Source organism: Triturus cristatus, chromosome 4_2, assembly GCF_964204655.1.
Source record: "Triturus cristatus chromosome 4_2, aTriCri1.1, whole genome shotgun sequence".
NCBI lineage: Eukaryota > Metazoa > Chordata > Amphibia > Caudata > Salamandridae > Triturus > Triturus cristatus.
The window spans coordinates 301,756,793-301,783,643 of NC_140586.1; the positions used below are offsets into that span (position 1 = coordinate 301,756,793).

Consider the following 26,851-nt stretch of genomic DNA (forward strand, 5'->3'; position numbering starts at 1 on the left):
CTAGTAAAAGCTACCTCACTGGAGTATTTAAAAAACTTTGCAATGCATACATATTAAACTCAGAAGTGGGTTTGCATTTTGAAGAAAATGTACACTAATCAGCGGCTGAAAAAGGGGTGTGTTTTAACACCTTTCTTTTTCAGCCTCTAGACCACCGTCCTTGATGAACGTCTTGCTCTTGTCGGCACTTTTCCCAAAGCTCCTTTATTAAAGTCTGAAGACAAGTTTGATCAAACAGCTGGTGGCCTTGAAAGGACTGTCTGCTGTTCATTAGTTCAGTCGCAGTCACAAACTGATAGTTATGACATTGAATGGCAACAATAAGGAATTTAATTGCACATGTCCGTTATCTATAAATTATTTTTCTCACTAATTATCCACCTGGGTGCTGAGTATTAGGGCATATTTAGTTGCTCAGAATATTCAATTGTAGAACATGAAAATGTCTCACACCTATATTATTTCCACAAGGTCAGCACACCATCACACGTTATTAAAAAAGTCCAAAAATTATTAGATAATCAGTTTTTAATCCATGTAATACCACCAATACCAGTCCAGGAATGTCATCTCCCTATGTTTCCAAGATATTGTTTATGTCCTTTTAAAATCACATCCTGTGTCTCTTAAATGGAGAAATCCTTCAACAAGCCTCATTTCAGATAACGTGAAGTTTCAAGAACATTTATCAGGGCTGGAAGCAATGAACATACAAAATCATTGCAAGGCAATCCAATGTCTTGATGCCCTCAAGACTAATACTCTTAAAATGTAGATCACACACCTTACCACTGCAATAGTGTATATCAACATTTTGTGATAGTTAATCCAGACAAAAGAAAGATTATAGTGTTCACTCACCAGTATGTAAATATTGGGCATTGATCTTTGGGTTGGAACACAATTGAGATACACCATACCCATAAATATTTATCCTCTGGATGGTAGAGGGTGGGAATTATAGATCTCTTTCGAAAAGCTTGAAAACTAGGCGAATAGATAAACATATTCACTGCATTGAATCTTTGTTAAAGGGCAGAGGCCATTCTCCTATCCATTCCTCTTGGTGTTAAAAGCCCGAATCATCCCTCTGCTAACAGATACGTTGGAGGTCAACACATTAGATTGTGTAAAAGGCTGGATTTGGCAGAGTGCACCTTATTTAGGTTGGTGTTTTTTCTACCCACAGCATTGAAAGAGGTCCACTTTAAGCTGGAATTTGTTCTGCTGAGATACTCATTAGTATCTGAATCATAGTTTCGAAAGCTCTTCTTTACGATTTGTTTTTCAGAGGTTGACTCATTGACGGCCATGATAGGTAAGGAGGTGACACATGCCAATAAGATATATAAAAACAACCCATGAACTGTTTTCTTGCAACAGTCACTAAATTACCTGGAATGTAATTTTGCATGTAATGTTACAACACCGTATTCAGTGTTTAAAGCTCTTGTTACATGTAATGTTCAACCTATAGTGCAGTATACTACCAGAAGTTTATGTTCAAAATATGGTGCTACAAAAATATTGTATTCAGGATATCAAGTAACAAAATTCCAGTAACGTAAGTATATATATGTTGGTACTGATTTACCATATTAAGTCCACTACATAGCACAAGGTATACTTCACGATCTTTCATGATATTATTGGTAGTCAATCTTCTGGTTATGATATTTTTGTAGCACAATAGTTTTGTGCTTGAGTTTCTGATGTACAACCCAATGTAGCACTATCGGGACAAAAAAACATTTGGCGGTAGCAGGTTTGCCTCAATGGTTTCACTTACTTAGCAACTGGTTCAACAGCAGGCATATTTGCACATATCAATATTGTATGAAACGCTCCATAGATTTTCAAGACTGAAGTTTCTACTAATTCCTTTTTGGGAACTTGAATGTTCCTGGCCTACACTCTGTGACTACCACAGAGCCTGTCTGTTATGCTGGCTGTACAAACCCAAGGGGCCCGATTCACAAAGACAAAGTGAGACAAAAGTCTAACTTTATGACTTTCAGTGTTCACAAAGGGCTGTGGATAGTCTAATGCAACACCTCGAACAATGTGTGATATACAGACATCAGTTTATTTATTTATTGTTTTATTTTTGCATAGGCTCAATCATCGAAGTCTCAATATCCCGATATGTGTAATAATATTTTTGTTGGTTTTATGGAGCTCAGAGAATGCTCAAGGACGTTTTGTAGATCGAGATAAACCATTTCACAATCCAGGACTTTCAGCAATTAGGATGGCTAAAGTCAGGTTTTCACATCCTTTCTTAGTTTCAATATTTTTGACTGTGTATGTATATTTAGTGAAAGATTGTTCCATAATGTAGATGTTTCAGTCGCGAAAACTCTACCACCCACTGGTCATCTCTTTACAACTGGGAATTAGTAATAATTCAATATACTGTTTGCCCAAGCAATTGAGAGCCTCTTACATACCATCCAACAAAGATTTAGTGACAATGTTCATAGATTGAGAGACAAAAATCCAAGAAGAAAGGATTGCCCTCTCATTCTTTTCAGGGCTGCAGGATCAGGCTGGGAAAGCAGTCTGGTTGACATTGACAGCTAAAAAGTCACATATCAATAACGTAAATTTGTTCTCTTCTGGTGATAAGTTATGTATTATTTGTCAAGACTCGCCCAATAATTAAAAGTTCGTCATTTTCCTAGATAAGCACATGTTTATTTTTTTATTTATTATTTATTTATTTTTTTTCTACCCGCTCCCGGCCTCCCGCCCGCACTTGCAAAGATCCCTGGCACATGTTTAATAAAGATCAATGCATTCATCACTTCATTTGCGAAACACCTACACGTGTTATATCAAGGGGCTCATACAAAATATGTGTATCAAAAAGGGATATTTTGTATTACTAGTTTTACTAGCCTACAAAGATATTCCAATCCATAAAAAATTTGTATACAACGAATGTCAAAGAGCAATTAAAGTAGCCCTTACATCTTATTTTCAAACACAATACACACATTCTATTTGGTGTGTGTTATTAGCTATACATTATCAAACATTAATTTAGAAAGTTCATACACTTTTGCTTCTTTATTTAGTCAAAGGCATAATCCATCCATTTTCTAATTTTCATTATTTTCCTCTTAAGTATGTCGACAAAGTTTCGGTCTTTTTTTTACCTATTAGGCTTCCTCAGGACAATTGTTCACAGACCTCATAATTTATGCACAAGCAGAGATACCAAGCGTTAAAGTCTGTTTGACCATTATGTCCGTGCACCAAGAGGGAATGGCTGCGTCTTGATATGATAATTTTTCAACCAGCTCATTTCGCGTCCCAAGTCGTCAGTATGTCCGTCTTATTAGAGTTTCCATGGAGCAGAACAGAAGGGCACCAGCTTATAGATCATAGTTAGGGCTATTGGAATTATGCAATTCAGCTCCCATGTGTCTTCCACATAATTGTACATTTAATGCAGTATCTAATGAATCCACCATCTAATGCATAATTTGCATCTCAAATAATTCTTAAATTACAAAAAAAAAGCATCACACATGGTGGTGCGCAGTGGCAGACCGTTTGCTAAGGTTTGACTGGTTACCCTTCAGTTGCTGATTGCTATATCCAGGTGTTAAACTGGTACTGAGGTAATTCTCTGATGTATTAATATATTTCAACATAGATACATAATTGATATCAAGCAAGAATCAATTTTACCGTTTGTACATCTGGCCCTAAGTTCTTGGAAAGTTCTGTGGTCTCACAGTTATCATTCTTCCTGGTAGATAACCCATTTCTAGATGATGCCTCATTACTAAACAGGCCCTGATCGCTGTCGTTTATGATCTCCGAATGGCAGCAGACTCAGATAACGCCAGTGTCCGGGTTTTGCTAGACCAATCAGCAGCATGCAATACGGTCGACCATAATGCTCTGGTCGCAGAGCTCATTACGTGCTCGCTGCCAGGAATAGCTTTGGATTGGTTCTCTTCCTTTCTGAAGGACAGGACCTAGAAAACCTTGCTAGACCAGTACATTTCTCCCTCCCAGCCTGTGACAAAGGGTGTTCCCCAAGGATCAACGCTATCCCCTACATGCATATTAGACATCTACAATCTCTTTTCAGACTAATACATTTTATATATAAAATTTGCACTTATGAAGATAACATCTAACTGATTTTCCACCTAACAAAATCGAACCTTAAGGCAATGAGAAAGTGTCTCTGTATTTTTTAAGACTGGAAGGAAAATTATTGGCTTAAAACTATCTGGATAAGACTAAAGTTCTGTTGATCAGAGGCATACCCACTTCTGGCCAAGTGACGTTGGCTTTTTCCTATTTCTAGTAAAAACGTTAAAAGGCTAGGGGTCAAACTTAACCCGACCTAAATGCCCAAGTTTCTTCTGTCATTTCCACAAGCACATTCTCTTGCACAAACCATCTATAAATATGCTTTAACACAAGGTTTCAAAATAGTGGAATAATGCTGTCACAAAATGTGTGACGTTTTGCCACATAATTTCCCTTTTGTTGCTGCATAATTGTCCGCCATAATATATAATGTGGTCTTCCCAATAGCGCTTCCCATGCATTCTGCTCCTGTTTGTCACCAGGAAAACACAGCCATGCCATGAACAACACAAGCTATGTGGACTTCAGGTGATTCCAGTGTCAGTTTCTGACCTTTTGACACCTCCAAATTTGCATAGCATTACTACTGTCATGGGCAGAAGAGATAGAGCTTCTGAACTTTTTATTTATGAAAAATGCAGGATGGACAAGAGCTGCCCTGTTCCTGCACGAGCCCCCACCATCCCTATCCATCAACCAAGCTAAATCCTCATGATGCCTTGGAGTTGAATTAATTAAGTTCATTTGTTTGGAATCCTGCTAAGGAGCGACGACCACTGAAGGCCAGATATCCCGCTTCCTACTCCAGAATAACACAGCTCATGAGGATGTAGGGATGATTTTAGGGGATTCTGTATGCAGAGGCGCAATACTTTGGGGGAATATCATCAAGGGCTTTATCTTCGCTTTTCTGGCTTTAAAAGCCAGAAACGCGGAGATAAAACCAACGACCTATCAGCAAGAGGGTGCTAACGTGCGTATTCGCATGTTAGCACCCTTTTACACTATGCCTACCTTTGTATCTCTAATGAGATGCAAAGTGGGCGTTCCAGACATACACTACATGTCAGGAGAGCAATAACGCGTCTTTGCGCTATCAGCAAGGATGCCCTTGCGTTTTAGCAGACGTTAGTTTTTGGAGAAAACTGCTGTTTTCTCCAAAAACTAAGGTCTGCTAAAATCCTGAATAAGCCATCCCTAACATTGGGGGTGGATTATGCTGATAAGACCACAGGGTCGTATCAGCAAGGTTATCGCCCTTTTGCAGGGAACATTGCTGGGAAACATGCGATGTTCCCTGCAAAACGGCGATAACATCGCTATCTCTGGAATTTTTATCGCCCTGGAGCAGCGCGTTGATGATAACGCGCTACCAGGGCAATAAAAAGCAGAGATAGCCAGCGATAAGAAAATTATCGCTAAGCACGGCCAGCGATAATTATCGCTGGCCATTGCTGATATGGCCCTAAGTGTGTTATTTTTATGTATTCTTTCATTAATGCATGCATTCATTGGGACAAAGATTATACAGGAAAGAGAATGAAAATTCTTCTTAAAAATCATAGTGCCATCTGCTGTCTAGTTTTAGAACCTATGAGGACTTTCATGGTCAAAATTAAAGAAAGACTATGATCTGTCTAGCCCTTCAATGTGGTCCCATTTATCACATGCACTTGACCTACCACACAAGTCCTGCTTCTATGCCTGTGGTTGAAAGTGAATTCCACTATGAAAATGTGTGCTATTTCATTTTCTATTTCAACAGATGAGGGGGTGGTGTCTGCCAAGTGAATTAAATGTGTTCCTTTATGTTGAAAGGTAGTCTCTCAATGGGATTATTTTTTATACACTTTTTAATGTCTTTTACTCAAGACAGGCTTTAAAAACAGCAAACTATTCTAGATATTTTTATCCCAATCTATCATTCCCATTAAAGTTCATTTTCAAAAATATCAGATGATGGGATCCTGACACGAGATTACAGATCAGGAGCGAAGTTTCACATGAAAAGTGCACACTGTAATTTGACAGATATGCAACATCTGTGAAGTTAGCTGTTGCTAACTTCGTGAAATAGTTTTTCGAACTTTTATAACTTAACAAATCTGGCAATAAGAGGAAATAAATCAGAAGCTACTTTTTTTTTAAATAATTTCAGTCACATGCAAAAAAGCTTTTCAGGAAATATTTACCACAAAAGGCTTCACACACTCGTGAAGGTTTATCGAGATGATAAACTTTCCAACTTCAGGAAATTGCAAACCTTGCCATATTTGAAAAACCGCGTCACTGCAATCATTTTTTGGGAACCCCGAAGCTTGTGTTTTTTTTGTTCTATTTTTTCTAGGGTAATGTTATGTAAGGCAGATTAGTAGAGCGCACTATCGCCCAGGAAGGTATCCTAGCGCTGAGCAGGTGTGAGTCTAGCCAAATATAGGACCAAGTGGGAGTACTTGAAAAGCCAGGTCATCAACTTCTAGCGGAATTCAAGAAGTGAGAAAAAGGTTCTTATGCATAGTGGAAGTGTGTTCCATGCTGTAGGAGCGATGCATGAGAAGGCTGGACCTCTGGGTCTCCTTTACCTTATGCATGGGATGTAGGCAAGTAAGAGTCCGGACGAGCGGAGGTGTCTGGAAGGTTTGTGAAAGCAGAAGTTATTGTTGAGGTATGCCGAACCAGTGTTATGTAGCGCTTTGAAAATGTGGGCGAGGAGTTTGAATTGTCTCATTTGTGTATGGAAGCCAGTGGAGCTCCTTCAGATGTGGTGTGAAGTGAGTGTGGCGTTGTGGGCTGAGAATGATTCTGGCCACCGCATTCTGAATGGTTTGCAGCCTTCTTGCGAGTGTTGTGTTGATTCCGGAATAAAGGGTGCTCCCCTAGTCCAGCTTGCTTGTGACAAGGGTGTGTGCAACAGCTTTCTGGGTGCTAATTGGGAGCCATTTGAAAATCTTCCTCAGCATCTTCATGGTATGGAAGCATGAGGCTGTAAAGGAATTGACTTGGACTGACACGTCGAGTTTGCAGTTGATGACTAGCCTGAGTTTCCTGGCATGGGTGGTTGGGTTGGTTGTCAGTCCTAGCTCTGTTCGCCACCAGGTAGAGTCCAACAGTAAAGTGGTCTTCCCAATGATCACAATTTTGGTCTTGTTGGTGTTGAGTTTCTGACAGTTGTTCTTTATCCAGGGGGTCAACTCAGTCATGCAGGCATTGAACTTTACCGAGGCTGGGCGTTTTGTCTGTGAGGGACAGAATGAGTTGCATGTCACTGGATTAAGAGCGGATGTTGACGTCATGAGACCAGATGATGCTAGCTGGAGGGATCATGTATGCGTTGAAGATGATCGGGCTCAGGGAGTATTGTTGCGTAACTCCGCACATGAGGTCGCAGGCGACCAAGATGTATGGTGCCAAACTGCCTGACTGGGTCTTCCAGTCAGGAAGGAGCAGATCCATATGTGTCAAGGACCGACTGACCGCACAGGGCATCAGGTGTTTCCCTGGGAGGGTAGAAAGGTGGGAGGGGTGGTTTTGTTTCTGGCTGCCGGTTTTAGTAGTGGGGGCTGGTTTTGCAGTAGTGCTGCAATATTGGCCCTCAGTAACAAAATCAGCAGGCCAGAGTAATCCATTCAGCACTCAAAGTCATTTCCAGTCTCACTGTTTTGAAATATGTGATGGTTTTAAATGCACCACCACGTTCTTTGTACATCCAGCAGTTTTCAGGCAACAATAAAAGTATCAAGGTATCTCTGGTGATTATTCTTCCTGCTGGAGAGAATTTGAAGTTTTGTGTAGTGTCCGTTTTGACTCATGTAAAGTAGCGCCTGCTGCAAAGAACTCGTACCACGCAGATCACAGAACAGTATTTTATGTGTATAGTTCAGTGGGTTAAGGCTTTTGTCAAAGAGATCCTTTTATTACTGTGCAGGTCATAAAATGCAATCGTAATCTAGCACAGTGAGCTATGAACTGCCATCAAAGAGATTAGAAAGTTATGTTTTTTCCCAGTCTTTAATTATCTTAATTTTGTTAAAAAGGGGTTGTTTGCATAGCAGAAAATTCTTATTAGTAAAGCCAACTCTAACCACTGTGTTATATTTTCAATCCTGAGTTTGTGCTTCTCCAGACCAAGCACTCTTAAAATATGCCTACCAGGATGGATGATGGGAATCCACACCTGGTAGTACCTTTTATCTTATGTAACATTTTCTATGAACTGATTTACACAGGTATTATTCATTGACTATGTGTGTGTGATGTAAAGTGCTCTGAGACCCTATACTGGTATGAGAGTCATTATAAAACAAATGAAATACACGTGAGAGAGGGGCTATGGAGAAATGAGGGGCACTGTTGGAGTGTGACAGTCAGGGAATCATTGAAGACTGTCGTATACTGGTGCACCATAAGGTCATCATTTACTGTACTTTAAAAGCTAATACAATTGAATATATAATGAAAAATATTGTAGAATGCACCCTTTTCACTATTTTTCCTAAACGTTCTTTAGGGGGAGAACCCCCTTCACACCCCAGTGTTAGTGGTCAGGCTCAGTTGATCCCTCACTACGAAACATACAGGGTCTGGTCTGGCAAAACTTGCTATAGCTGCTTTGGGTCCCCAGTCCAGCACTGATCGATGTGCTTGTCCTTTGAGTCTGATGTCGTGTAGGGGTTTGAAGAGTATGGGGTAGACAACCGTGTCAAATGCTGTAGAGATGTCCAGGACGATGAGGGCTGTTGTGCCTCCTCAGTCCTGAGTCCTGCAGTTGTCATGGATGGCAAAGATGAGGGCAGTTTCCTAGCTGTAGTGGTTGGTAGCTGTTCTGGAGATTTAAGTTAGCTGGTACTGCTTTGTGATGCAGTGCTGTGGTGATGGTCTAGTTGAAACCCATGTGGGTGGCTGGGATAGTTATGAGGACATGGTAGCTACAGCCTTTGAGACTACTGATAGATCCTACAGCGCACGTATGGAAGGAGACCTCTGTCATTGATGCCAAGAGCATAATCGACTACCTGTATATTTTTGTTCTATATAAGTAAGCCGATGACATATTTCCCGTGATCATTCTTAGACTCCTTGAACATTAGTTGCGGTATGAACCCTGAAACTGACCTTATTGTCAGTGGTAATACGTAAAATTTCATTTTAACTTGTTAGTGGCCCTAAAACCACACTGGGACTAGGTCAATCCTAGGGATGTCACTTCACTCCATAATGCCAGGATGTTATATTTCTAGTTCTGGGTTTCTATATTAGGGCTCGTCCTTATCAGGTGATTTTGGGCCGGATGTATGACCCACCAATTTGCGACTCTCAAATTGCATCGCATTTGCAACTCACAAATTGGGATGTATAACAGTGTCTCAGACACCGTTTGTGATTCCTAATGGGGTCGCAAATTGCATGTTTCATGAAATTTTATGAGGCAGGCACAATGGCTAGCACTCCCAGGGATGGTGGCCCGCTGGGTTCAGCAGACCACCATGTCTGGGACTGCTTTTAAATAAAGCAGTCTAATTTCTTTTAAATGCAGCCTGTTTTCCTTTAAGGAAAACGGGCTGCATTTAAAAAGAAAATTGAAAGTTTTCAGCTTAATTTTTTAAGGGCAGGCAGTAGTCCCTGCTCTTAAAAATATGTTGTCACATACTAACAAAGGGGAAGGGGTCCCCTAGAGGCCCCTTCCTGTTTGCGAGTGGTTTACCACTTACTTGAAGTAGGTGGTAAACTGCGAGTGTTTTACGGCCGCAAATGCGGTTGCAAAACAATTATACACGGCAGTGAGTCTCGCTATTAGGAAGGGACGCCCCTTCCTAATAGCAGGAGTCACAAATACTATTTTGCGAGTCAGTGACTCGCAAAATAGCATTTGTACATGCCATTACCCTTTTTTGCGGTTGCAAATGGGAGGATCTCCCATTTGCGGATGCAAAAAAGGGTCGTACATCCTGCCCGTATTCCAGTTGGCTCAATTGAAGCATACCAGGACTTTAACACTTGCTGGGCATTAAGTTGGCAAATGAAAGCACAGTGTGGGACACATTGTGTACTGATGGCATGCGGCAATCTATATCCTATCTACGATTATGTGAAGAAAATGGGTCAAAATATTAACATGGCTTTTTACCCTCGGTCTGTTTCTTGCTTTAGTTATTTGAAGAAGATGGGTCAAGATGTTGACATGGCTTTTATCCTTAGTTTGTTGGCTGCTTTGTGCATGAGTGCATTCATTTCAGTTTTTCTGGGAAGAGATGCACTACATGCAAATGAAGAATCATCATGCAGACTTTCAGTACTGGTGCACTGAGCACACAACAGGCTTGGATGTGAGTAAAAATGTAAAGGTTCACCATGCAATAGGTATATTCTCAATTGCATATTTTTGTTAACATTTACTCTAGGAGCCTGGGTGAGGAGTGTGATGATGGAGGCCTTATGGATGGTGATGGATGTTCCAGAAAATGCCAGAAAGAGAAAGGATTTAATTGTGTGGGTGAGTAAGAAGCCTAGTGCTTACCGTTCAGTGATTCATGGGCACAACAAGATACTGAAATAAAGGCCCATACTATGGGAGAACTCCATGGCCTCCTGGAGGCAGAAGAATAAACCATGCCCTTAAGTCAATAGTAGCATTTGTTTGTCCAATAGAGCATATGTATTAGTTCTAATGAGCCATTGCACTTTACACCTGTGGGGCCAATGTGTTGCACCACATTTTCCAAACCCCTGGGGCTGGTAAGTGGGTAGAGCAAAAGTTCTACTTACACTTTGTAAAAATAGGTTGTCTGTCCTATGTTTATAACCAATGGGTACAAAAGTCAGGAATAACACTGAATGTTCTCAGTGTAAGGTTGAAATAACAGAGGTGAGCGCTGGAAGATCATATGAAGAGGGATCATTTCTACACAGTGTAGGATTTTGAGCAAGTGCGTATAGTACTTTTCAAAGGAATTAACTGAAAATTGAAAAATGTGAGGTAGAAAGCTTCTGGTATAAATTAAAGGAGCGCTTGAAAAGTGGTTTGCAAAAAAGTTAGCAAATCTCTATAATAGCACTTAGAAAGTCTGATAAATGTGTATAGGTTGGCTACAGAAGAGGTAGAAAGTTAGTGGAGAAGTGCAGAGTTGGAAGAAGGGGTGGAAAAGAGATGGAAAGTCAGTGGGAAGCTGAAACATTAATGGAATACTAAGCGATTCATACACAAAGGTGAGGTTTGGATAGCAGGTGAAAATAGTTCCTACGAAGTGCTGAGAGTCTGAGCACCTATGTAATAGTTATAAAAATGGGAAGACAGGGAATGGGTAGTCAGGAGATGCCTTAAGATTGAGGAGGATTGGTAATCTCATGGTCAGAGTAGGATATGGATCAGAAAATGGGGATTTAAAGTTTTGGAATGAGGAATGGCTTGCTAGCGAGACAGCTATATAGACCATGTAAGAAAAAGGAGCTCCATCAAGTTACATTTTCTTCTAATTGTCAGACTAGGAATAGTATTCTAGTAAAAAGATCAAGTCATAGTTACATTTTCTGAGAAATAGTTGATAATGGTCTTCTCTACTCTGCATCTTTGCAGGATCACCCAGCTTGTGTTACATTCATGATGGAGATGGGGTGTGCGAGTCTTTTGAGAAGCAGAGCAGTATCATGGACTGTGGCTTCTACACTCCGAATGGTTACGTCGACCAGTGGGCTTCTGAGGCCTACACTTCCCATGAGGACCCAAGCCAGTGTCCTGTTTCTATGGTTACCGGAGAGCCAGTGGCAAAGGTAAAGTCATGGCTGGCCATGGATCACTTTGGACCTTGCCTACAATATTTCACTGAAGCAGCTGTTTTGGGAAAAGGAGCTTGTGAGGGCAGCCAAGCATAACTATTTTAATGACATTGGTTAAGACAATTATTAGCAGTTTTGTTCTGATGGACCCTTCTAACCTTAGATCCCTCTTCTGTATGTAAGCGCCACCCCTGCACACTGACATCAATTGCTTGTTGTCCATGCCCTTCCATGTGCAGCCAGTGCACCACCCTTTTAAGTGTTTTCATTGCTTGACCAACCTCCAAAAGCATTTGGCTGACAGTACACCAGGAAGGTCCTCTCTTAAAACTACAGTCTTCAAGCTGCGCTGCACTAGTAGGAAGCAGATGTCCATGACAGATCCACAAGATGTCTGTCTTTGGTGTCTTGGATCAAAGTATGATTCTAAGCAATGTGACAGATGCTGTCTGATGTATTCAGTGGGAGACAAAGCTTTATGACACAGAGCTCAAAAGCATGGTCAGTCGCACTCCAAATGGAATAGCTGTTCCCACTCCAAGCTCCGGTCCGTGTCCAGGTCCAGATCCTCGGGTTAGCCTAGAACGAAGTACAAGCACAAGTCTCGGTGCAAACACAAGAAGTCGAGATGGGAGCCCACCCTCCATGACCTCCACTTCAGGAAGAGTTTGGGCACTTAGCATTCAAAGGCCTCCCTCTGTGCCAATCATCTGATTCCAGCCCCATTTCACAGCTGGAGCTGATGCACCCTGGGTTCTCAGGGGCCATTTGTAATTCCGTCAAGAAGGAATTGCTGCCACTTTTCTGGATTGATCAGGGCCACCCCTTAAGCGCCGTCAGGGTGACGTATCCACCGGGGCCTCAACCTGAACCTTCACTGGCAGGATTTTCTCTGGCACCTACTGACTATGTTAGGCCTCCTCCGATGCATCAAATCATACCTCCATTCTCTTGCCAAAGGCCATGTTGCCATTGCCAGCCGTGACTACAAAGATGTCAGTCCCGGATTCAAGCTCAACTGCAGTCTCAGTTCCAGAGCCTAATATTGTTAGATCTCGGCCAATGTCTCTCCATGTGGTCACTAAGTCACAGCCAGTTTTGGAATGCTCTCCAGCAGTACCTCTGCCTCAGCACCAGTACCTTCAGCACCTTGTTTGGCTCAGACTCAGATTTACAGGAAATGTATGATACCCCACATCATGGGGATTATGAGGAAGGGGCTGATGATTTGCCCCCTCACTACGTTGATGATGAACTTATGTAGACTTTATACCACATCGGAAAAAGAATTGGACTCCCCACTGGGGCCTCTACAGATGAAATTGCCTCTTTTGCTGTAGTTGTAGGGAGGGAAGTAAACTTTGGAATTACAATTGCCTACTGAAGAAACTAAGGCTCACCTCACTGAAATGATAGAACCTGACCTTTCATCTTCGGAGCCTTTTCTGCCCTTCAATGAAGCACTAACAAACAATCTGTCTACATCGTGGGTGAATAGGGTGGCAAATTGGCAGCTCAGTGATGCCGATCTGCCACCCTATTGCTAGATGCCACAGACCTATTCCGGGTGACCTAGCCTTTTTGACTCAGCACCCTTACCTGGAAAGCCATGTAGTGCAGGCTTTGTCCAGCAAAGTTAATCATAATACCTTTCCCACTTCTCAGCCTGACAGAGATTCTAAACATATTAATGTTCTTGGCAAGAGGGTGCTCTCCTCCACCAGCTCTTTGAACTCTTTGAATGAGGTCTGTCTTCTAGGTAGGCACATGCACACCCTCAGGGACATGGAGAGTGTGATCTTGCCCGCTCTTCCTAAAGAGTTTCGAAATACTTTTGCCCAGATGGTCCATGTTGGAGAGGATGCAGCAAAGCACTTCTTGCACGCTGGACTGAACACCACAGACAGTGTGGGCTGTGCTTTGGCCACTAGCATAAATATTCATTATCACGCTTGAAGGAAGGCACACTAAAGTTTTCTCCAGAGACATGCAGGCATCACTTGTGAACATCAGAGCAACTGGAATAGGTAGCAAAAGAAATGTATTGATCCTATTCTTGAAAGGATGCTCTTCCTAGTACCTCTTGGGTATCCAAAAATAATGGAGTAGACATCTCACTCACTTAATTGTGACATGCTTCATCATGCATCCATACAGTAGGTTTAATTGAAGAATTATGATCAATACAAAAACCTAGGAAACTATTTATCTATACCCAAGGTACCCTATGAATAGAGGAACCCTTTGAGTATACCTGTAGGTATTTTTAACCTTCTAATTCTTATCTGGATCCCTGCATATCCAGTCAAATTTAATCTAAGATCTCAGATTTCACTTTGGTTGAGTCCGCCCTGGTAGTATCATCCCACCAGTGTGTGGATAGTTGTTGATGATGAAGCATGTCACGATTAGTTAGTGGGTTGGATTAGTTAGTGGGTTACATCAGTAAGGGGGGATCTAACACCCAATCCTTGTTTCAAGCTTTCGAAAGAGAGGCGTATTCTGAGGGTAAAGAGGCATGGAGGAAGAAGAAACAACATCTGTAGCATGACCCAAGGATTACTTAGAAGCATGTGCCAGTGCTGCCAAAGGCCAGAGTGCTGAATGTCAAGACTGTCTAATCTTGATTTCACCTCTTGCCTCTTTCTCCCCCTCCCCACCATTCCTTTCTCTTTATTTAACTTGCAGATTATTTTTCTTCCTTCTCCTTTTGCCTCTGTTTTCCTATCCTTCTACTATGATGATGAAAATGAAGGCCTTGTCCCCAAAAATGACAGTTTATGCCCACCACCTCCTGCAAAAACCAGCACAAATTAAGTGCTGTTGCAGCCCATCTCTCCGACTCAACTCTCTTTCCCATTCCAACAATGTGGGAATCCAAGGGTGATCTTTTCATGAGCATACACTATTGCAAATGTGTTCTCACTGTCTTCTTGAGGAACCAGAATCCCTCTACCCAGGGTATGCTTTGCTCCTGACCTGGTCAAATTAGACAAATTCTTCCCTTTTCCTTTCTCTTTTCTTGATCCATCCCGGTGATTTCTCTTGTGGCTGAACCGCCCTGGGACTCACACTTGATTCCTCTGGCAGAGGAGGGCCCTTCTTTATTAGAGAGGTCTGATGCATCTCTCCTGCCTTGGTTTTGATCATGCCTGGAACATGAGAGACTCACTATATCCCTTGGAGTAAAGATTTTTTGGGGGATCTCTGCTGCATTTTTCCACCAGTCTTGCTAGAAAATGACTGTGCTCTGTGATATTTGTCCCATGCACTGCGTCAGTGTGTTTTTAGTAATTGTACCTGTTTTCTCTCTCCACTTCCTGTGCTTGTGAGATCTCTCTCACACCTGTAAGTTCCACTTCTCCCATAGCCTTCACTCATGTGGCAGCTTCCCGTTTTCATTTGTGGATCATTTTTTTAACCTCCCCCTCTTTGTTTTTTAAATATTTCATGCAGGTCTGTAAGTCACATTTATCCAATGCCATCTCTGAGCCACCCTCTGCCTGGTTTCCTTGCATGGCTAGGCAAGGAGATGCCTGGGACACAGAAGAGGAGGAGATGCCCATGACCTCCAATGGCAATGAACAAGATGAGAGGGTCTGGCTAAAAGTAAGTCAGCCCAGTATGTATTTATCTTCTTTTAATGATGCCATATGGTCTGTTCTGTGTGCTTCTACAGGCTGTTGTGAGGTTGCAGTTAAGTTAATGAGGATGTAGTGCCACATTTTAGCATATTGCTTAGACATGCTTATGAGATATTTCCTCTGCAGTGCCTAATTTGAGCCAGTGGTTTCCGGTGCTCAGGACTTGCACTTAATCAACACCGGCACTTTTCATAAACACCAGTTAAGGACACATTCATGTATGGTAGGCACGGGGAGAGTAAGTGATTTGCCCAGAATCACAGGATGTTGAGCCGACGCTGAAACTCGAACCTGGTTTGCCATCTCCGAAGTCGGCAGCTCTGGTGATTAGGCCACACCCTCACCCTACTTTCATGGTTAGTAGTTGGTTCTGTTTTAGGCGGCGCTAACAGGAGAAATGGGCTGGTGTAAGCTGCCTCCTGACGAGGGCCCTGGCACTTTTTTTTTACAAATTAAGGACTGTTCCTCTGTTACGTGTGCTCAAGAAGGGGCACACAGGAAGTGAAGGGGTGGGGAAGTCAATAAGAAACCCAGCACAGAGAGAGCTGGGTGTCTCAGACGGTGTGCTATGTAGTTCAAAGACTGTATTGATGTTGTCTTGATTGTTTCCAGAGAATTAATGTTCTTCTTACCTTCTAGCCTGCACTGATGACTTTGCAATGTAAACAATAAGAAAGTTGTGTTCCTACAAGAACTGTCTGTTGTATCGTAGATAATAGACAGGTGACAAGGATGTCGATCTCCCTGGTTGCAAATGTTGCCCACTTTTTCAGTGACTTTATATGGCTCCAGGTACCAGTGGTGGCCGGCATGGCTTGAGGGTGGCGGGGTGGGCAACGGGGGGTCACGGGGGTGTCTCGCGGTGGGGTGTGGGGGGGGGTCATGATTGAGGGAGGGAGATTCACAAAAAAAATACAAAAAATAACTTTCTGCCGGGTCCTGGGTCCCACGTCTCAGGTCCTGGTACTGCTCCTGCTCTCCTGCTTCCGACTTCAGGAACAGGAAGCAGCCAGCCTTCCTCCACTAAGCCAATCAGCCAATCAGAATACTGCAAGGCTGCGTTGTGATTGGTCTGAGCACCGTGACACGGAGCTCAGCCAGGGGCTGTAGGGGTGGGCATGTTCTCCATGCAGGCTGTAATGAAGCCTGCATGTAGAAGGGGAAAGTGTGCATGACTGGTTTGGGCGGCCTGAGAAGCCGACCAAACAGTCACTGCGCACTTAGGAGTGGGCAAACCACTCCTCCCCTGTTCTGCTCCATGAGCAGAGCAGCCCTGCCCACCAGCCCACTCGCAAAGAAAACATAACATGATACTAACTTAAAGTTATTATCATTTTATATTTCCTTTCATTTCCACTGCTTGAAAGCAGTGGGGAGACGCTTCTCCGCCATAGCGGAGGAGCTGCTACTGCCGGGTACTTCCTATTGAGGTGTAAAGGGTGGTGTTGTCAGATGAGGATCAGAAGTCATGCACAGACCCCTATAAATAAGGGTGGATTATGAGTGTTACATATTCAAATCAACTTATAAATATATTTTAGGGAATCCATTGACTCTTTTTCCATTGCTGAGTGCACATATCAAACACTGCACTTTTGATAATTGTAACAACGTTTTGGCTTTAAAGTCTCAAATCATTGCTTAGTTTGGAGTACCTCATCGTTCATCAAAATACTACAGAAGCCTCTTTAACTGGAAGACATCCTCGACATGGCAAGAGCTGCTGGAAGTGCTTAGTTTCAGGTCAAAATTTGTTTGTTTCAGAAAGAAGGTGCCATTTCAACAGTATGCCATATGAAAGACACAGTGGCTGCAGAAAATTGCTGCAACTTGGGGTATTGCCAGAAGACTAGGCTCAGGCGGCAGCTATGGCCTCATGTATCCAGCAGCTGACAATAAATACCACAAACATGGCAAGTGGGTCGTTTCACAAATCTGTGCAGGCAAGCAGATAAAGAAACAATGGAACATAATCACAAACCCCTTGGGCCGCTGTTGCGTCACTTTTTGTGACACACCGGTAGTGCAGTGTGCTGCATCACATTTACAATGCCACGTAAAGCCACCTTGCGTGGCTTTGTGTGGCCTTGTAAATACTGCATGTCTTTGGTGAAGAATATCCATACAAGGATCACATACTTTTATGGAAACGTTATATTGACGACGTTTTCGTTATCTTGAGATGCCCCGCATTTATCATCACTGAATTCAAGGGGTGGTTAAACAACCGGAACGATTTTCTAAGATTTACCTGTGAGTACAGTAACAGTAGCTTACCCTTTCTGGATATCTGCATTTTCCCCACTGATGGGGGTCTGAGTACTGAATTGTACATGTAGCCTATGGCCAGGAATTTGCTTTTGTCATACAAAAGTTACCACTCTAAAGCCCTTTGAGACAATTTACCGTTTGGGCAATTCCTACAGATTAAAAGAAACTGTTCCTCATCTTCCAAATACCAGGAACATGCCCAGGATCTGGCTCGCCAACTTGACGCAAGGAACTACCCGAAGAAATTGATCAAGAAGTCCATGAAACGTGCAGCCAATAATAACAGGGAAGCACTCATTGAGCAAAGCGGACCCAAAGAAGCCAGTTCTAGACTTACATGTGTCAACACTTCCTGTAGTTTTTCCAACCGGATTAAAAAGAGACTTCTTCCCAATTGGAAGATACTGAACATTGGGAACACCTCTTTACCTCGACCCCTGTTTGCGTTCAAACGTAGCATGAGCAATAAGGATCAGCTGGTGCATACACGTCCACGCATTAAAAGATCAAGTACCCAGAATACTATGTGGCATCTACCTGCTGTCAAAGGTCACTTCCCGTGTGGTATGTGTGCAGCATGTCCACTAACAGAACACACAGTCTCTATTGACATTGGAACCACACAACCGTGGACTTTGTCTCAGCACACAAATTGCAATAGTGATAGGCTAATCTACCTAATCACCTGTCCATGTGCTATGCGGTACGAGGGCATGACTACTCGGAAGGTGAAAACCCATATTTTAGAACATAAGAGCACCATCCGATGTAGAAAGACTGCCACCAAACTCACTAGTCACTTCCTAGAAACCAACCATTCCCCAGAAGACCTTAGAGAAACCATAAATATTCCTGCTCATATCACTGACATCTCGACAAATTTGTTCAGGCGCGAACAACGGTGGGTGCTTTTGTGGGCTTGAATGATGAAATTCCATGGGTTTCCCTATGAAGCTACATGTTTTGCTTAGTTTTTTAAAGAAAAACTTTTTGACTCACCTAAGTGCCGCAATGACATTTAATAAGAGATTGGGTATACATCGAATTTTATGCATAACCGCATTCTTCATGACACATCTTAAGCACTGTCATCTAAATCCTGAGATCACATATCTCAATCTGCCCTACTCTATGCAGAGAAATATGACTCATTGTTTGTCACCATAAGCATAATGGCGTTATTCTTCATTTTCAGGTAATTGCCATTTACAGACCATCTTGTTTTTCTAACTCGTTGCTTGATAGAATGCGTTCAGCAAGCGCACTGCTCTTTTATATGACTGGGATCGCCCCCGTCTATGTTGTTGCCTTATCACACTGAGACTGCTCAAAGTGTAATTCTCAGGTGATTTTGATCGCGGCATGCATGCGCAGCAGAATAGCGCATCCTTGTATTACACATGCACGTTAGAACATGAAATAACTGCTAAAACTACAATTCCCCGGTGACTGTGAGTGTGATACGCATGCTCAGTAGACTAGCGCATCGTCACACTGCAAACATGCGTTAGTACTTGCAATTAGCGGGATGCCACACCGGTTCTGAATTCGTCTTATTGCGGTCCGTATTTAAGGAGCGTCTGAAACCATGTCTCTTACCTCCGGTCGCAGACTCTACCTGCCTGGGGTATCGATGGAGAGGTAAGTGACAAGCTGGTTTCTTTGGTTTTCTGCCTTTCTGAACGTTCCGTCAGAGGCTCTTCTTTGGTTACTCATTTAGTCTGACAACCTCTTGGTTTGTCTTGCTATTTACTACCTGATAAAGTGTACCAGTTTGGCTACGGGCTGTCACTCAGCGTAGTTGGTTTCTCTGTGTGGTGCTAAACTTGATTAGGACTTTTAAGTTTCACTGTGATCGAGAGCCGTTTGGTTTAACACACTTTATGATAAATGGCCTCTGTGTTCCTGCCTTATCTGTTATGTGTACAAACCATGGATTGACTTGTTGTACCAGCTTATTCTGGTGTATCCATCCAAATGGTGTATGTCTTATCTGGTAACAGACGCAATTTCTATTAGACTCTGGGTTCGACTTTTTGAATAGGTTTTTCTTCCTCTTGTGATTCTTCTCTGCCTTTCCACATCTGGCATGTGGTTTTAAGACTTTGTGAAAATATGGTCAATTGACACAAGCACACTCAATATTGGTGGTGCCCCCTCCCCAGAGCGGTCGCCAGGTTGAGGTGAAGTAATATACCCAGTCTTTACGGGTACGCATAAAGTATTATACTTTTTTTGTTTGTACACATATGTAGTGTAGTTTGTAGGTAGAGGTATCTGTTGGCCCCGCCTACTTTGTTGTCCGATGTTTCTGTTTGTTTATTTGAGGCCACTGGCCTAATCCTTTGTATCTGTCCCCATTAGGTATTGTTACCTTCCGCAGAATAGGAACCACAAGTATTCTTGGTTCCGTGTTTTTCATACTTTTAACACATTTTTTTGCTACACATTTCACCTAGCAGCAACATCTTTGAGGTCCTGAAGAAAGCCTTGCCCAAGAAAGGGGCATTACGGCTGAAACATGTCAACCACAATCTTTCACCTCACACCTGCGGTTTAAATCCATACCGCAGGTGCACTGTTTTTTAATCCTGGCAGCGAGAACTTTCAAATAAAGCATATATTTAGTTCTCTCTAGCTAGTTTTATCATCACTTCACTCACGTTTCTTTATTCTTTGCGCTGCGTCCTCACCCACACTACAGGTCTCATTTGGTGGATTTACAATATCCAGCTAGAGTAGACATCAAAACATCCCTGTGCTCCTCCCTCTCAGAGAGGTGGTCGTAGCCCTCAGAGGAACTAGGCTTTTCCTCTGAGAGGAGAATCCCAAATGATGAAGCATGCCACCATAGGTGGGTGAGGGATTTCATCCTAAAAGGGGTTTATCCCACAGCTAGGTCTGTTGTGATATTGTCAGTGCCTTTTTGTTTTTGTTCTTCTTGTTCAGACAACTTAGACCCAAGCATGTTGTTGTATTTATTGTATTATAATATTGGGGATGTAATCCTTTGCAGGTCTCTAAATTCTTTCCCTAGGACCCTCCCTTTAATTTTCTTCTTTGTAGTACTTGTGAATACTGCTCCATATCACACATCAGATTGTGTGAAAGGGGCATGCCATGGGTGTTGCTGTGGGGGTTCCCATGCAACACCCATGGATTCTGCCACATTTCCAGATGCATGATAAATCATAAACCTGGAAATGCGTTAAAATACTACGCCTCCCTTCAGGGAGGCGTGGGGAGGCGCGACGAGGAGATCTGTTTTAATTTCTCTTAGTTTTTTCCTCTATATGTGCTGAATTCTGCAGCACACATAGAAAGAGGAAAACACCTCTTGTGATTGTTTTTGTGCAGGAAGGTGCACCTTCCTGCACAAAAACAATCATGCCCTCAACGCAGGCACCCTTGCACCATGGTGTAAGGGTGCCTGCGTCAGCTCATGGCAGCCAATTGTGCACCAGGGCAGGGTAGAGCAAAGGGATATGTCATATCGTTGTAGATATGATGCACCCCTTGCTTCCAAAGTAATGCAGCGGGATGCAGCCAAATGGCTTGAGTTACTTTGCTGTAAATAAGGCACTATGAGGTTAAGCCATTTATTCCCAGAAAGTGTGTCTTATGAGAAATCTGCTAAAGTCCAGACAAAAATCTGTGCATCAAATCGAACACCAACACCTTTTTGTCAGTGAAATGTAGTTTGTTTGATGATGAACTAATCAAACTAATAGCTGATAGCCTCCTTGGTGGACACTGGTTCCCTGTTAACATCATAAATGAGGAAGAAATTGCTTGCCTACCCTTAGTTTCACTCCAAGACACATATCTATCCCTACAGATACATTGCAGCCATGTATGCGTTATTTTAGGCCCGTAGTTCTCAACATACGGCCCAGGGGCCGCATGCAGCCCTCCTGACCTTCACATGCGGCCCCCAGGGCAACAGCAGCACTGGGCTGCTGTTTACGTCAGAAAGCACTAGCATTCAAAAATATGTCAAATAGAGGGGAAAACGTTTATTTACAGGCTAAATGAAGTAAAAGAAAAGAAGCAAATAAAGAGCCTTGCAAAAGACAAAAGGTTTATTTCATTTACCTGCAGAAGAATGACACATTAGTACATCAGAATAGATAAGTGCATTCGGAAGTAATGTATTTAAAACTGCCTGGTTTCAAAAATGAGTGTAGAAATATTCATGCCTCCCTACAACCTGACAATAAAGCCAATAGTGGACTAAGAGACTAGTCAGTTGCCACGAGGAGCCCTATGGATTGGATTGTCAGGGTTGTTATTATACATGGGCAACTTTATAATTTATTAAATCAAACACAAGAGATTCTGGTACCGCTAACCAGGGATCCTGGGTGCAGCAGCCCCTGCGCGTGATAGCAGGAAGCACGGTAATCCTCACAGGGACTCGGGGGGCCTCCGTCGAGGTTCCACCCAGTCCCGTCAAGTGAGCCACAGTGTCCAAGGCATGTGCGTACAAGGTGGGGAGAGGCATACACCGCCTACCTAGGCGGAGAGACCTCACTGGTTCCCCCGCGTGCGACACAATGGAGTGCGGTTGCTCTCGTTCAGAACAACCAGTGCAGCTCCCAACCCTGTGAGGCCCAGCCTCTTTCTGGCCACCAGGTCATTCATACTCAAAGCAAAAGAGAAAAGTGGCCGCCCTGTCAGAGATGGTGTGGAGACCTCTCTGGGTCGCCCACGGCAGGATTTCCACCAGTGCAGTTGTCCGCGACCGTTCAGTGCAGCTGCTGCAATCGAGCTCCATATGAGAGCTGTGACAGCCTCCAGCGCAGTGCCCCGCCAACTTGTTGATGTCAGCATTGCTCTGCAACACAGAGACTCTGTGCCAAGGTTTCCTTTCGGCTTCGTTGCTGCAAGATGGCCCACGCGCTGGAGGAGAAGTAGGGGCCCTCAGCGGGCCCCGTACCTGCCACGCAAATCCTCCATGAACCGTGCCGTTCCACGGGAAACCCCTCAGAACACAGGGATCCTCGACCACGAAGGCACACTAAAGTGAGTGCCTGCTTGTGCCCTGGGGGCACTAAGTAGCGTACGTTTCGACACACAGGCCGACCGGAGGCAGGCAAAGGGGTAAACAATGCGCAAGAGAAGACAGTTGCAGGCAGCTGGACTGCGCATCCTATGGCCAGTACCTAGAACCCTTCCAGCATCCACAGAGCAGGGGGGTAGCCACCAGCCCCTAGAGAGCACCGGGGAGCACAAGGTGCAGGCAAGCAGTAGACCAGCACACTGGATTTCCTAGCAAAGTGGCCAAGTTTCTGGCAGCCACGCAGCCAGGCAGGCAGGCATTACAAAGCCCATACAGTCCCAGTGGTGACCTTTCTGGCAGCCCAGCAGTCCTTTGGTGCAGCATGCAGGGCCAGCAGTGTCTGGTTACAAGTCCCACGTAGTCTCAAATCATGGGGTCACAGTCACTGTATTTATAGTTCAAATCTCTTTGTTCTGGGGGCACTTCAAACACTTTTCAGATGTGCACAACACCCGTATTCACTTCCCAAGACTATGGCCCTAAACACACTACAGGGGGGCGGAGACAGTATTGTGAAAGTCAGGCACAGCTCTATTCAGGTGTAAGGGAAATTCCTCTAACCACTCTAAATGCATCCAAGGTCTATTCAACACCAGCGCTGAGTCACCCAGGAAAGGCAGTACACACCTCAACCCCCCCTTGTGATTGTCTAGAGTGAATGCACATCCCCTTCTCCTGTCAGTCTAAACCAGACGGTGACTACACATCCAGGCATGGGAACAAAGAGTCATAAGCACACAGAAATGCCCACTTCTAAAAGTGGCATTCCTAAAATAGTAATATCAAATCTGCCTTCACCAATAATCAAGATTTATTACTACTGGTCCAAACATTCCAAACATGACCACTCTACCCCTTTCATTTTCCACTGAAGCACATATCCAGGAATTCCCAATGCAAACCTTTGAGTGGGAAGCGTCAAAGCAGTGAGAAACCAAATAGGCTGTTTGTCACTGCCAGGACATGCCGCACAGTTAAGGCACATGTCCTACCTTTTACCTACACAGCACCCTGCCCATGGGGCTAGCTAGGACCTACCTTAGGGGTGACTTATATGTAGTAAAAGGGGAGTTTCAAACATGGCAACCACTTAAAAAGCCACATCACTGTGGCAGTAAACTGCGCACGCAGGCCCTGGAGTGGCAGAGGCCTGAGACAGGTTTGAAAGACTACTTTGGTGTGTGGCGCAAGCAGCGCTGCAGGCCCACCAGTAGAATTTGATTTACAGGCCTTGGGTATAGGGGATACCACTGTACAAGGGACTTACAGGTAAATTAAATATGAAAAGCAGGTGGATACCAATCTTACCAAGTTTACAAGAGAGAGCACATGCACTTTAGCACTGATCAGCAGTAGTAACGTGCCCAGAGTCATAAAACCAACAAAAACAGATCAGAAAAACTACATAAGAAAGGCAAGACGTTTGGGGCTAACCCTGCAAAAAGGGCCAGTTCCAACAGTGCTTCTTTCTCTGCTAAGCTCTGCCAAACCACAAGTGTTAACTTGGTGATGGGGAAGAATGCAGGCCCATGCACTGTCCTTTCTATGTGTGCATGAAACCTAGCCTATATAGACTCCTGCCGCAGTATGGTCCATGAAGCACCAATGTTTTTCAGATTCATTTTGCCTAAACTCTACCATATATCTAATTTTGGAGGTCTAGTGGAATTGTGTATTGTTGGACATTCAAAGCACCCCCTTCCTGACAGGATTTTGCGGCACCCGGGAAGCTATTCTATGGTGTTTTCCTGGCCAGATGAACTTTTCTAGTGATTTCTTTTATTGGCGTGGGATAGATCCCTTTGCTGGGAGCAGAAGGACAGAAAACGTATAGAGAATACTCAGCAGTGAGGTCATCTTTATGACCGCTATACGACCTATCCATGAAAGCCCTCTCATCTGCCAGGTCTGTGTGTCTAATCGCACTAACTTGAGCAGAGTATTGTAAGGTGCTGGGTTATGTATTGGCTATCTTCATTCCTAATAGGAAACAGATGTATCTTACCATTGAAAGGGAAACTGCTGTCTAGGTTCTGTTATCTGTTCATGGGGGAGTGAAGGGTTTAGGGCCAGTGATTTATTTACGTTCTCTTGGAATCTTGAAACTCCGCCATAAAATTCGAATTCTGCCATTAAGGCTCGTGGAGTGCTGTTTGGGTGAGTAGTCATCACCATAAAGTTGTCTGCATAAATATGTATCTTCTGTTTGGCTGTCCCCAGGCAGATCCATCATATTTCCTTGTGGTATCCAGGGTCCCACTGGGAGAAAAAATAAGCCTGGGCATCAAAATAAAAGTGCCCCAAGTAACAAATCAGATAGCTAAAAAAGTGCCCCACATTTGCAATTAGGGGTAGTCTTGAACATCTAAAGAGACTCTCTCTAGGAGTTTTGCAAGGGATGGGAGACTGCATGCATTTGTGCTTGCTGCAGGTAATGTTTGTGGTAGTATCAGGTAAATCAACAGTAAAAACCAGCTCACCATACCATATAACAGGACCAGAAACAATAAGACAGTCTGACCCTGATAGAGTATGATCTTGGTGACCAAGGGTTCTAACACCAGATCAAACTGGATAGGGAGAGATGGCCCCCTGTCTTGTCCCTCTGCCAATATTAAAACAGAAGGAGGTGCTGTCATTAGCGCATATCATCACCTAAGACCTACAGACAGCAGCTCGGGACCCAGCCTCTGAATCTTGATCCAAGGCCAACTGATACCAACGTCTTGTTGAGGAAGGGCCACAGGACACAATCAAACAGTTTGTCAGTGTCTAAGACTGCAAGAAAGCTCCCTTCTTTGTCCTCTGAACGCTGTAGATGCATGGTGGTCTTGGTGTTCTTGCTATCACTTTGCCTAGGGATGAATCCCGCCTGTTCTGGTTCGATCAGTCTGGGCATAACCTTCCACAATCTTTCCATCAATATACCAGTGAAAATGTTCACGTTCATCAAGGAAATCGGACGGTTCGATCTGCACAATGTATGTCCCTGCAGTGTTTTAGAATCACGATGTAAGGGTCTGTGGCTTTGTGTCTTGAATACCAGTAGTTAGTGAAAAGCTGCTGTACCTACGAGATAGGTCAGGCACTAGCTGCCTAGCAAAGGTCTTATGGAATAATGGAGTGTAGTGGTCTATTCGGAAGGACTTAGCTATCTTCAACTCTCCTTTGGCGAACAGCACTTTACTAACTTTTATGGGTTCCTGTGATGGAGTAAATTGCTCCTTCATAAGTTTAGTGAGTCGACTATAATTTAGGCATTCAGAAATCTCATTGAACAAGATTTCTTCACAGGAGGAGAGGGATTCATAGAAATCTCTAAAGCAGCTAACTAACTTCAGGCCCTTTATTTCCAAATCTATTTAGCGGAATAGGCAAATTGAAATATCAACACATCCATTTACACATCATTGAAGCTGGTGCCTTATCACTTCATGGTATCACTTTCTACATCCAAGAGTAAGTCAAACCTGAAAGCAGATCGAGGAGTCATAGAGCCTAAAGAAGAGTTTCACCCATGATTCCTGTGCGCAAGAGACAGTATGTTGGACAAATTCATATTTGTGCAGACATGCTCCAGCCTTTTAAGGATATATAGTAAGAGATGCATCTCCTTCCCTGCATCCAAGACATAATTCATCAGTTAAATGGAGTCCAAATTAGATATGAATAAAGGCTATTGTGAGCTACAGTTTGAAGAATGCTCCTGCTATGTACCCATGTTCATCACACACATATGTGGTGTGTCCTAAGTAGCAGAGGTTTCCCATGAAGTGTTTAAGAGAATTATCAGATACACACCAACTTGCTTGAATTATAGAGATTACATTCCTGTGTTTGGGAATACCAAAGAACAACATGACGACAACCTTGTTAAGGTTCAGGGTGCCCTTTTTGAAATTAACTTCTCATTCAACAAGGAAAAATGTGACTTTTGAAAGATTCACTCTAATTTCATGGAAATGTTTTCCCTAACAATGGCATGCAT

The 26,851-nt window shown here is 43.3% G+C and overlaps 1 protein-coding gene across 1 annotated transcript in view; it reads left to right on the forward strand.

Annotated features, from left to right (window-relative positions):
- Positions 1-26,851, forward strand: part of PAPPA2 (pappalysin 2) — a 687,952-nt gene that overhangs the window by 446,186 nt on the left and 214,915 nt on the right. The window contains exons 9-11 of the mRNA XM_085601602.1: positions 10,515-10,606; positions 11,687-11,880; positions 15,343-15,495. Coding sequence (XP_085457728.1) covers positions 10,515-10,606; positions 11,687-11,880; positions 15,343-15,495 — 439 coding nt within the window. The remainder of the gene's footprint in view (positions 1-10,514; positions 10,607-11,686; positions 11,881-15,342; positions 15,496-26,851) is intronic.